The sequence below is a fragment of the Chiloscyllium plagiosum genome, unplaced genomic scaffold, assembly GCF_037043375.1.
Source record: "Chiloscyllium plagiosum isolate Xiang-an unplaced genomic scaffold, Cpla_swu_hap1 HiC_scaffold_1, whole genome shotgun sequence".
Taxonomy (NCBI): domain Eukaryota; kingdom Metazoa; phylum Chordata; class Chondrichthyes; order Orectolobiformes; family Hemiscylliidae; genus Chiloscyllium; species Chiloscyllium plagiosum.
The window spans coordinates 2,431,902-2,444,597 of record NW_028270139.1 but is presented as its reverse complement, the minus strand read 5'-3'; the positions used below and the strand labels follow the sequence as shown (position 1 = coordinate 2,444,597).

Sequence of the window (12,696 nt, the reverse complement as noted above, 5' to 3'; positions counted from 1 at the left end):
TCTCTTACTGATATGTACCATCTTCAGCACTGTCTCTCACTGACATGTAGCATCTTCAGCACTGTCTCTTACTGGTGTGTAGCATCTTCAGCACTGTCTCTCACTGGTATGTAGCATCTTCAGCACTGTTTCTTACTTATATGTAACATCTTCAGCGCTGTCTCTTACTGATATGTAGCATCCTCAGCACTGTCTCTTACTGATATGTAGCATCCTCAGCACTGTCTCTTACTGGTATGTAACATCTTCAGCACTGTCTCTTACTGGTATGTAACATCTTCAGCACTGACTCTCACTTACACGGAGCATCTTCAGCCCTGTCTCTTACTGGTATGTAGCACCTTCAGCACTATCTCTTACTGATATGTAGCATCTTCAGCACTGTCTCTCACTTGTAGCATCTTCAGCACTGTTTCTTACTGATATGTAGCATCTTCAGCCCTGTCTCTCACTTACATGTAGCATCTTCAGCGCTGTCTTTTGCTGATATGTAGCATCTTCAGCGCTGTCACTTACTGATATGTAACATCTTCAGCACAGTCTCTTACTGATATGTAGCATCTTCAGCGCTGTCTCTTACTGATATGTAACATCTTCAGCACTGCCTCTTACTGATATGTAGCATCTTCAGCACTGTCTCTTACTGATATGTAACATCTTCAGCACTGCCTCTTACTGATATGTAGCATCTTCAGCACTGTCTCTTACTGATATGTAACATCTTCAGCACTGCCTCTTACTGATATGTAACATCTTCAGCACAGTCTCTTACTGATATGTAGCATCCTCAGCACTGTTTCTTACTGATATGAAACATCTTCAGCACTGTCTCTTACTGATATGTAACATCTTCAGCACTGTCTCTTACTGATATGAAACATCTTCAGCACTGTCTCTTACTGATATGTTGCATCCTCAGCACTGTCTCTTACTGATATGTAGCATCTTCAGCACTGTCTCTTACTGATATGTAGCATCTTCAGCACTGTCTCTTACTGATATGTAGCATCTTCAGCACTGTCTCTTACTGATATGTAACATCTTCAGCACTGTCTCTTACTGATATGTACCATCCTCAGCACTGTTTCTTACTGATATGAAACATCTTCAGCACTGTCTCTTACTGATATGTGACATCTTCAGCACTGTCTCTTACTGATATGTGACATCTTCAGCACTGTCTCTTACTGATATGTGACATCTTCAGCACTGTCTCTTACTGATATGTGACATCTTCAGCACTGTCACTAACTGATATGTAGCATCTTCAGCACTGTCTCTCACTTACATGTAGCATCTTCAGCACTGTCTCTTACTGATATGTAGCATCTTCAGCACTGTCTCTTACTGATATGTAGCACCTTCAGCGCTGTCTCTTACTGATATGTAGCATCTTCAGCACTGTCTCTTACTGATATGTAGCATCTTCAGCACTGTCTCTTACTGATATGTAACATCTTCAGCCCTGTCTCTTACTGATATGTTGCATCCTCAGCACTGTCTCTTACTGATATGTAGGACCTTCAGCACTGTCTCTTACTGATACGTAGCACCTTCAGCACTGTCTCTTACTGATATGTAGCATCTTCAGCACTGTCTCTTACTGGTGTGTAGCATCTTCAGCACTGTATCTTACTAATATGTAGCAACTTCAGCACTGTCTGTTACTGATATGTAGCATCCTCAGCACTGTCTCTGACTGATATGCAGCATCTTCAGCACTGTCTCTTACTGATATGTAGCATCTTCAGCACTGTATCTTACTAATATGTAGCAACTTCAGCACTGTCTGTTACTGATATGTAGCATCCTCAGCACTGTCTCTGACTGATATGCAGCATCTTCAGCACTGTCTCTTACTGATATGTAGCATCTTCAGCCCTGTCTCTTACTAATATGTAACATCTTCAGCACTGTCTCTTACTGATATGTAGCATCTTCAGCACTGTCTCTTACTGATATGTACCATCTTCAGCACTGTCTCTTACTAATATGTAACATCTTCAGCACTGTCTCTTACTGATATGTAGCATCTTCAGCACTGTCACTTACTGATATGTAGCATCTTCAGCCCTGTCTCTTACTGATATGTAGCATCTTCAGCACTGTCTCTTACTGATATGTAGCATCTTCAGCACTGTCTCTTACTGATATGTAACATCTTCAGCACTGTCTCTTACTGATATGTAGCATCTTCAGCACTGTCACTTACTGATATGTAGCATCTTCAGCCCTGTCTCTTACTGATATGTAGCATCTTCAGCACTGTCTCTTACTGATATGTAGCATCTTCAGCACTGTCTCTTACTGATATGTAACATCTTCAGCACTGTCTCTTACTGATATGTAGCATCTTCAGCACTGTCTCTTACTGATATGTAACATCTTCAGCACTGTCTCTTACTGATATGTAGCATCTTCAGCACTGTCACTTACTGATATGTAGCATCTTCAGCACTGTCTCTTACTGATATGTAACATCTTCAGCACTGTCTCTTACTGGTATGTAACATCTTCAGCACTGTCTATCACTTACACGTAGCATCTTCAGCACTGTCTCTTACTGATATGTAGCATCTTCAGCGCTGTCTCACACTTACACGTAGCATCTTCAGCCCTGTCTCTCACTTACATGTAACATCTTCAGCCCTGTCTCTCACTTACATGTAACATCTTCAGCCCTGTCTCTTACTGATATGTAGCATCTTCAGCTCTGTCACTTACTGATATGTAGCATCTTCAGCCCTGTCTCTTACTGATATGTGGCATCCTCAGCACTGTCTCTAACTTATAAGTAACATCTTCAGCACTGTCTATCACTTACATGTAGCATCTTTACAACTGACTCTTACGATATGTAGCATCCTCAGCACTGTCTCTAACTTACACGTAGCATCTTCAGCGCTGTCTCTTGCTGATAGGTACCATCTTCAGCACTGTCTCTTACTAATATGTAGCATCTTTAGCCCTGTCTCTTACTAATATGTAGCATCTTCAGCACTGTCTCTTACTGATATGTAGCATCTTCAGCACTGTCTCTTACTGATATGTAGCATCTTCAGCACTGTCTCTTACTGATATGTAGCATCTTCAGCCCTGTCTCTTTCTGATATGTAACATCTTCAGCCCTGTCTCTAACTTATATGTAGCATCTTCAGCACTGTCTCTTACTGATATGTAGCATCTTCAGCCCTGTCTCTTACTGATATGTAACATCTTCAGCACTGTCTCTTACTGATATGTAGCATCTTCAGCCCTGTCACTTACTGATATGTAGCATCTTCAGCACTGTCTCTTACTGATGTGTAACATCTTCAGCACTGTCTCTTACTGATGTGTAACATCTTCAGCACTGTCACTTACTGATATGTAACATCTTCAGCACTGTCACTGATGTGTAACATCTTCAGCACTGTCTCTTACTGATAAGTAACATCTTCAGCGCTGTCTCTTACTGATATGTAGCATCTTCAGCACTGTCTGTTACTTGCACGTGCATCTCTGAATATCTTGCCAATCTGTTTCATGTGTACCTCTTCATACCATATTTAGTTATTTTTTTCCCCCACCATCACCACCCCTCAGTTTAAAAAACACAATGTTTTGACATGGTAATCTATTAGATTGGAAAGGCAGGTGTCTAGTTCTTATATCTCTGACTGCGTATGGGAATAAGAGTTGGCTGTGCTGTCTCTCAGCCAGTTCTCACCATTTACTTTGATTGTGACTGACTGGCACCTTAACTCCATTTCCCCAGCTCAGTTCTATGGACTATATTATGAGGTGCTGGCTCAAGTGTTGGGGTAGGTGTGGCGTGTGGTAATCCCGTTTAGAGACCGTTGATAGTTTGGAGGGAATTTCTGCCCCATAAGTGGCAATAGGGGACTGGGGAAAACTGGTGGTTGGCTTTGTCCAGTTCGACTCCAGCCACAGTGTGGGAACTGCTGACTTAAGGTCTTTAATTGATTCGTATTCGGCTTGGCCCCCTGAATCATCCCAGTCACTTGCATAATTATGAAAACGTAAGGGTAGATGCTGAATTGCTTGTAGAAGACGATAAAATCCAGCCCAATATTCTCAGGAAGAATCTAATACTTTGATTTGAAATTTTGAATTGGCTGACCAGTAGTTGTTCTATGGGAAGCCAGGTTCCAGATTTTGTTAATATGGAGAAGACTTCCTGACATCAGCCTGGAATTTTAAGACTATCCCCTATGGCCACACCAATCCTCCATAGACCATCCCATGCAGACTCATCCCCCTACCCTCTCCAAGTAACCCTGCATTTCCCCTGGCTGATACACCGAGCCTACACATCCCTGAACACAGTGGGCAATTTAGCATGGCCAATTCATCTAACCTGCACATCTTTGGACTGTGGGAGAAAACTGGAGCACCCAGAGGAAACCCACACAGACACAGGGAGAACGTGCAAACTCCACACAGACAGTTGGTCAAGACTGGAACCGAACCCAGGTCCCTGGTGCTGTGAGGCAACAGCACTAACCACTAAGCAACCATTCTGCCCCTTCTCAAAGAGCTACAATCTGAGTCTAAACAATCTTCCCTAATAATTTAAAGCCTTTAATCTCAATATAATTCTGGTGAATATATGCCGAAGTCAACTCCGAGACCCACAGATTCTACCTGAGGTCAAAAACCCAGAACAGGCTTTGAGCTGGCATTGTGGTTCACTGGCCAGCACTGCTGTCTGACAGCAATAGGTTACCCAGGTTCAATTCCACCCTTGGATGACTGTCTCTGTGGATTTTGCACATTCTCCCTGTGCCTGTATGGATTTCCTCTGGGGGCTCCAGTTCAGATGGGTTGGCCTTGCTAAATTGTCCATCGTGTCCAGGTGAGGTGGGTTAGCCATGGGAAATGCAAGATTGCAGGAGGCTGAACCTGGGTGGGTTGCTGTTTGGAGAGTTGAAATGGGCTGAATGCCCTATTTTCACACTGTATGGATTCTAAATACAATGATTAGCTATGTTGTTCCCTCCTGACCCAGAGCTGAACTGGTTGTTCCCTTCATTCACTCCTCTACCATTTTCTCTCATCCAATCTAACATCTGCTGTAGAAAGCTCTGGCCCTCACCTGTCTCCTCACTCCTGTCCAGTGCCATCTCCAAATCGTGTTACTCCTTGCTTCTCCCGTGTCTTCTTGAGGATAGAATTTATGCAGCGCATGGCAGTGGGAACAATGGCTGAATGATGGACAAAGTCCCATGTAAATTCGCTGGCACTGAGGAAACCAAACTACCAGGCCCCCAATTAAGCTGATATCGGATTTCTGGTCACCAGGAATTATTGATCTAACTGACACTCATTATCCCGGAGTCGACACTAGTTGTTAGCTTGTGGATTAAATAGACGCTACATGGCTAGAACAAAGAAAGAACAAAGAAAATTTACAGCCCAGAAACAGGCCCTTCGGCCCTCCAAGCCTGAGCCGATCCAAATCTACAGTCTAAACCTGTCGGTCAATTCCTAAGTGTCTGTATCCCTCTGCTCCCCACCTACTCATGCATCTGTCCAGATGAATCTTAAATGAATCTACCGTGCCTGCCTCTACCACCTCGGCTGGCAACCCGTTCCAAACGCCCACCACCCTCTGTGTGAAGTACTTGCCGCATGTATCCCCCTTAAACCTTCCGTCTCTCACCTTGAAAGCGTGACCTCTCCTTATTGAATCCCTCACCCTGGGAAAAAGCTTGTCTCTATCCACCCTGTCTATTCCCTTCATGATTTTGTAAACCTCAATCAGGTCACCTCTCAATCTCCTTTTTTCTAATGAAAATAAACCTAACCTATTCAACTTCTCTTCATAGGTAGCACCTTCCATACCAGGCACCATCCTCGTAAACCTTCCCTGCACCCTCTCCAAAGCGTCCACATCCTTTTGGTAATGTGGCGACCAGAACTGTACACAGTATTCTAAATGCAGCCGAACCAATGTCTTGTATAATTTTAACATGACTTGCCAGCTCTTATAGTCAATACTCCGTCCAATGAAGGCAAGCATACTATATGCCTTCTTGATCACTCTATTCACCTGTGCAGCAACCTTCAGGGTACAATGGACCTGTACTCCCAGATCTCTCTGCCCATCAACTTTTCCCAAGGCTCTTCTGTTCATTGTATAATTTGCTCTAGAATTAGTCTTGTCTAAATGCATCACCTCACATTTGGCTGGATTGAAATCCATCTACCACTTTTCCGCCCAACTCTCCAGTCTGTCTATATCCTCCTGTATTCTCTGACAGTCCCTTATGCTTTCTGCTACTCCACCAATCTTTGTGTCATCTGCAAACTTGCTGATCATACCAACAGTGCCCTCTTCTAAATCATTGATGAATATATTTGCCCTCCCACATTCTCAGAAGGCCGACCAGGAAAACCTCTCGGCTTTGCTAGTGGCCTCCCAAGGAGATAGAGACAATCAGTATCAGATAATCAGTGCATGAGAGTGAGTGAGTTTATTTGGCAAACAAGCAATCCGGATTGGTAGAGTCTCTGTTTCAATGCAACAAAGTAGATGACAGGTTCATTTCTCAGGGCAGTGCCTTGTCCAGTCGAAGTTGTCAACCCGATTGACAGTTTAAACACTTAGCAGTTAACTGTTAACCATCATTAATTGATGCATTCTCCATGGCAACCTCTACCAGTCAGAGTCCACTTACAAATGAATCAGCACACTCCTCATGCAGTATATGTGTTTGGCTTTCCTGCTGAGTTGCAAATTATTCTGATGAGTGCAAGATGTAAAGTTTCACCAAAAGGTGTCTTTCCTTGTCAGTACTGAAATAGTGAGCTGGTTGAGTACAGCCTGTACTGTGCTGGTTATGATCAGCCACAGCAATATGTTGTTGATGAATGGCAGATTATTGGGATGTGCAGCCTGTATACCTGGCGTTGCACAAGTACTGAAATTCAGTGACACTGTGGCTGAATTGGATGGTGGGTAGAATGTTGTTCTGCATTAATGGCAGCACCCTGTTATCAAAAATACCACTGCACGATAACAGTGTGATCCAGCTTGCTTAACCTGTTATAGAGTCATAGAGATGTACAGCACAGAAACAGACCCTTCGGTCCAACTCGTTGCCGACCAGATATCCCAATCCAATCTAGTCCCACCTGCCAGCATTCAGCCCATATCCCTCCAAATCCTTCCTATTCATACACCCACCCAAATGCCTCTTAAATGTTGCAATTGTACCAGCCTCCACCACATCCTCTGGCAGCTCATTCCACACACACACTACCCTCTGTGTGAAAAAGTTGCCCCTTAGGTGTCTTTTATATCTTTCCCCTCTCACCCTAAACCTCTAGTTCTGGACTCACCCACCCCAGGGAAAATACCTTGTCTATTTATCCTATCCATGCCCCTCATGATTTTGTAAATCTCTATAAGGTCACCCCTCAGCCTCTGACACTCCAGGGAAAACAGCCCCAGCCTGTTCAGCCTCTCCCTGTAGCTCAAATCCTCCAACCCTGGCAACATCCTTGTAAATCTTTTCTGAACCCTTTCAGGTTTCACAACATCCTTCCGATAGGAAGGAGACCAGAATTGCATGCAATATTTCAACAGTGGCCTAACCAATGTCCTGTACAGCCGCAACATGACCTCCCAACTCCTGTACTCAATACTCTGACCAGTAAAGGAAAGCATACCAAACGCCGCCTTCACTATCCTATCTACCTGCGACTCCGTTTTCAAGGAGCTATGAACCTGCACTCCAAGGTCTCTTTGTTCAGCAACACTCCCTAGGACCTTACAATTAAGTGTAGAAGTCCTGCTAACATCAAGCCACTAAGGAGCTATTTAGGTTCCCTTCTTGGTTCTTCACCAACATGTTACCCCTTACTGAAGGACACACACTCAGCTTCCACATGTATGGTAATGATACACCACACCACCAATCTGATGGTTGTTTGAAAATGGCCACCTTTCCTTCAATCATCCTGAAGAAGGGCTCATGCCCGAAACGTCGATCCTCCTGCTCCTTGGATGCTGCCTGACCTGCTGCACTTTTCCAGCAACACATTTTCAGCAGCTTCAATCATCAAGGCCTCACAATCAGATTCCTTTACTGAAACATTCCACCTCACCATGTCATTTTTCACTCCCCATCTTTTATTTCATCATCCTTTCTCATATCTCTTTCTTTCTTCTGTTACAGTTCTGTGAAGTAATTTTGAGCAATTTGTATACATTTAGTAGATATATAAAATGCAAGCAGTTGTTGAAGTGGTCCCATAATACCAAAAATAATTCCTTGCTTCAATTTTTCAAGTCCTATTTCTTTCCATGGGTAATTTGAGGTAGAGTAGGCACATCTCATATCAAAACGTTCATTGGCCCACTTGTCAAAACAGTTGGCTGCTTGAATCAACAATATGTCCTTCTAAGTGTTGGTAATGGACAGAGATGTGACCATGTAAGAGTCGGTACTCCTGCATTTGTCCTGATGAGTACAAGAGAAAAAGCTTCTGCAACACGTCTCCCCTTTCAACAATGTTCAAGTTTGATTCTGCCAAGCAATTAATAAACTATAGGAAACCATTCTAAAGGAGTTGGAGGAACAGAGAGAGAGTTGGGTTTATATGCATGCATGTTATTAGGTCCCTAAAAAGGCATCTGGGAAGTTGAGCTTTGTAAATAGACACATTGAATCCAAAACTAAGAAATCATAATGATTCTTATAAACCACTGAATCAGTCCCAACTGGCTAACGCTGTGCAATGCAATTTCCAAGAATTAGGAGGCTTTTGAATAGGTGCAGGGAAGACTTAAGAGAACGGTTTCAGGGACAAAGACTTCCTTAAATAAAGATGGTTTGGAGAATTTGGAGTCGGTCTTTTTAGGAGAAGAGATAGTTCAGAGGAGAGGTGATAAAAGAAAACCAGAAAGGTAGATAAAGAGAAACTGTTCCCTTTAGGCAGAAGGATGAAAAACCAGAGGTCGCCAATTTAAGGTGAATGAGAAAAGCACCACTCATGATCTATACAGGCCTCAGTAAGGCAGTGGAAAAGGTTCCACATGGGCGACTGGTTGGCATGGTCAGGTCACACGAATAGAGAGCGAACTAGCCATTTGAAAACAGAACTGGCTCCAAGGTAGAAGACAGAGGGTGGTGATGGATCATTGCGTTTCAGACTGGAGGCCTCTGACACTGGTGTGTCACAAGGATCGGTGCTGGGTCCATTGCTTTTCGTCATTTATATAAATGATTTGGCTGTGAACATAGGAAGTATAGTCAGTAAGTTTGCAGATGACACCAAAATTGGAGCTGTAGTGGACAGCGAAAAAGATTACCTCAGATTACAACGGGATCTTGATCAGTTGGGCTAATGGGCTGAGGGGTGGAAAATGGAGATTAATTTAGATAAATGTGAGCTGCTACATTTTGGAAAGGCAAATCAGGGCAGGACTTATACACTTAATGGTAAGGTCTTAGGAAGTGTTGCTGAACAAAGAGACCTTACAGTGCAGGTTCATAGCACCTTGAAAGTGGAGTTGCAGACAGGTAGGATAGTGAAGATGGCATTTGGTCTGCTTTCCTTTATTGGTCAGTGCATTGAGTATTGGGGTTGGGAGGTCATGTTGTGGCTGTACAGGATATTGGTTAGGCTGTTGTTGGAATACTGCATTCAATTCTGGTCTCCCTGCTATAGGAAGGATGTTGTAAAACTTGAAAGGCTTCAGAAAAGATTTACAAGGATGTTGTCAGAATTGGAGGGTTTGATCTATAAGGAGAGGCTGAATAGACTAAGGCTGTTTTCGCTGGAGCATCAGGGGCTGAGGGGTGACTTTATAGAGGCTTATGAAATCATGATGAGCATGGATAGGGTAAATAAATAAAGTTTTTTTCCCTGGGGTGGGGGAAGTCCAAAACTAGAGGGTATAGGTTTGAAGGGAGAGGCAAAAGGTTTAAAAGAGACCTAAGCGGCAACTTTTTCACACAGAGGGTGGTGCCTGTATGGAGTGAGTTACCAGAGGAAGTGGTGGAGGCTGGTACAATTGCAACATTTAAAGGCAATTGGATGGGTATATGAATAGGAAGGGTTTGGAGGGATATGGGCTGGGTGCTGGCAGGTGGGACTAGATTGGGTTAGGATATCGGGTTGGCATGGATGACTTGGACCGAAGGGTCTGTTTCCGTGCTGTACATCTCTATGACTCTGTGACCGTATGGTTGACATGAGGAGAAATGTTTTCACACAGGGAGTGGTTAGGATCTGGAGTACATTCCTTAGGAATGCACTGGAAGCAGTTTTGATTAAGATTTATGGAAAAACACTTGGAAAAGAAATTGCAGGGATATGGAGACAGCAGGGTAATGTGAGTTTCTCTTGTAGAAAGCCAGTGTGGACATGCTGGGCCACAAGGTCTTCTGCGCTGTAAGAATTGGATGATTTTGCAATTCAGTGGGTATCACTTGCACACTTTTTTTATTATTGTGTTTGGCTTTCACAACAAGTCATATCTTAAAATGTGCCAATAATTGGCAAGTTTCATTCCTCGTTATTTTCCATTACAAGAAGTGACAGTATCCATTGAGTAACATGTCAATCCTGCAGGTAAAGAGGTTACAAGCCTTCAAAGATGATGTGAACAAGCTATCACTTGCAGATTCATTCATGGTCCTGCTGCTGCGTGTGCCAAGGTAAGATAACATGACACTGCTCTGAAAAAAACCAAGGGACTATGATTTGTTTCTACTTTACTGACTACATTGATTGTAAGCACATGTTTACCACAAGCTGCGAATTATAGATCCAACCAGAAATCAGACTAGTTTGGATCTGTTAATGCATAATAAGGCAGGTTTAACAAATGATCTCAGGAGTAAAATATCCACCAGGAAACAATGACCATAACATGTTAGAATTTAGTACTCTGTTTGAGGGTGTGAAACTTGGGTTGGAAACAACTGTGTTTACTTAAGTAAGTGTAATGAAATAGAGAAGAGGGCAGAGTTGGCTAGAGTGGTGGGGGGGGGAGGGGGAGAAAAGGGTTCAGCAGTAAAACAGTTGAGGAACAATGAAAGATATTTAAGCAGCGAGCTCCTGACTCACAATTCTAGGAACGAGTTAAACTGACTATGGTTCACCAAGGAAGTTGAGCATAGTATTGAATTGATTAAAAAAAAAAGACAACTTTGCAAAGTTTAGTGCTCTGCCAGAGATCTGGGAAAGTTTTAGAAGCCAAAAAAAGATGATCACAAATAATAAAGAGGGAGGAACTAAACTATGAGGGCAAACTAGTAATTTCAAAATAGACTGTAAGTGCTTCTTTAAATAGATGAAAAGGAAGAGAGAAGCGGCACAATGGCACAGTGGTTAGCACTGCTGCCTCACAGCGCCAGGGACCCGGGTTCAATTCCCGCCTCAGGCGACTGACTGTGTGGAGTTTGCACGTTCTCCCCGTGTCTGCGTGGGTTTCCTCCGGGTGCTCCGGTTTCCTCCCACAGTCCAAAGATGTGCAGGTCAGGTGAATTGGCCATGCTAAATTGCCCGTAGTGTTAGGTTAGGGGTATGGGTGGGTTGCGCTTCGTTAGGGCGGTGTGGACTTGTTGGGCCGAAGGGCCTGTTTCCACACTGTAAGTAATCTAATCTAATCTAATAAACATAGGCCCCTTTGCAAATGTGACTGGGAAAATAATAATGGGGAAACAAGGAAATACCAGAGGAGTTGACTGATTACTTTACATCAATCTTCATGGTAAAGGACACCAATAGCATCCAAAAATACTAAATAATCAAGGGGCAAAAGGAGGTGAGAAAATACAGTAAGTATAATTAGAGGGAAACTAATGGGGCATAAGGTTAATCATTTTCCTAGACCTGGCAGGCTGCATCCTAGAATATGAAAGGAAGTGTCTAAAGAGATTCCGGATGCACAGATTGTAGTCATCCAAGAATCCTTGGTCTCTGGAAGAGTCCCAGAGGATTGGGAAACTCCCAGTGTAACAGCCTTATTCATAAAGAGAAGGAGACAAACAGATTAGCTTAACCTGTCATTGGGAAATGTTCAAAACTATGAGAAAGCTCGTAATATCAAATATATAATATGATCAAACAGAGTCAATATCACTTCATGAAGGGGTTAATCCTGCCTGACAAATATATTCCGATTGTTAAAGAGATAATGAACAGATAGATGAAGTAGAATGAGTAGATGAAGGATACTTGAATTTCCAGAAGACATTCAATAAGGTACAGTATGTTAGACTATTTAAAAAAGATGAGTCCATGTTATTGGCAATATTCTTTAAGCAGGGTAGAGGATTGGCTAACTAATAGAATAAAGAGAGTTAATATAAGTGGGGCATTTTCAGAATGGCACCCTGTAACTTGTGGAGTGCCACCTGGGTCAGTGTCTGAAGAAGTGTGATATTGGGCTTGAAATGTTAATGCTGCTTCTCTCTTTACAGATGTTGCCGGATCTGCTGAGTTTCTCCAGCATTTTGTGTTTGTTCCACTTGGATCAATATTGGGGCCACAATTATTTAGAATATATATTAATGATTTGGAAAAGGGAAATGAATGTATAGTATTATTGCCAAGTTTACAGATGACACAAAAGTAGGTGGGAAAGCAATTAATGCGGATGACACAAAAAGTCAACTGTAGGAATTAGAAACAATTTAAGTGAATGGGCAAAAACACAGCAGATGGAATATAATG

The 12,696-nt window shown here is 42.8% G+C and overlaps 1 protein-coding gene across 5 annotated transcripts in view; it reads left to right on the top strand.

Annotated features, from left to right (window-relative positions):
• Positions 1 to 12,696, top strand: part of fhdc1 (FH2 domain containing 1) — a 211,650-nt gene that overhangs the window by 186,479 nt on the left and 12,475 nt on the right. For all 5 annotated transcript variants that reach the window (XM_087999865.1, XM_043700016.2, XM_043700029.2 and 2 more), the window contains exon 6: positions 10,588 to 10,673. In XM_087999865.1, the coding sequence (XP_087855991.1) occupies positions 10,588 to 10,673 (86 nt within the window). The remainder of the gene's footprint in view (positions 1 to 10,587; positions 10,674 to 12,696) is intronic.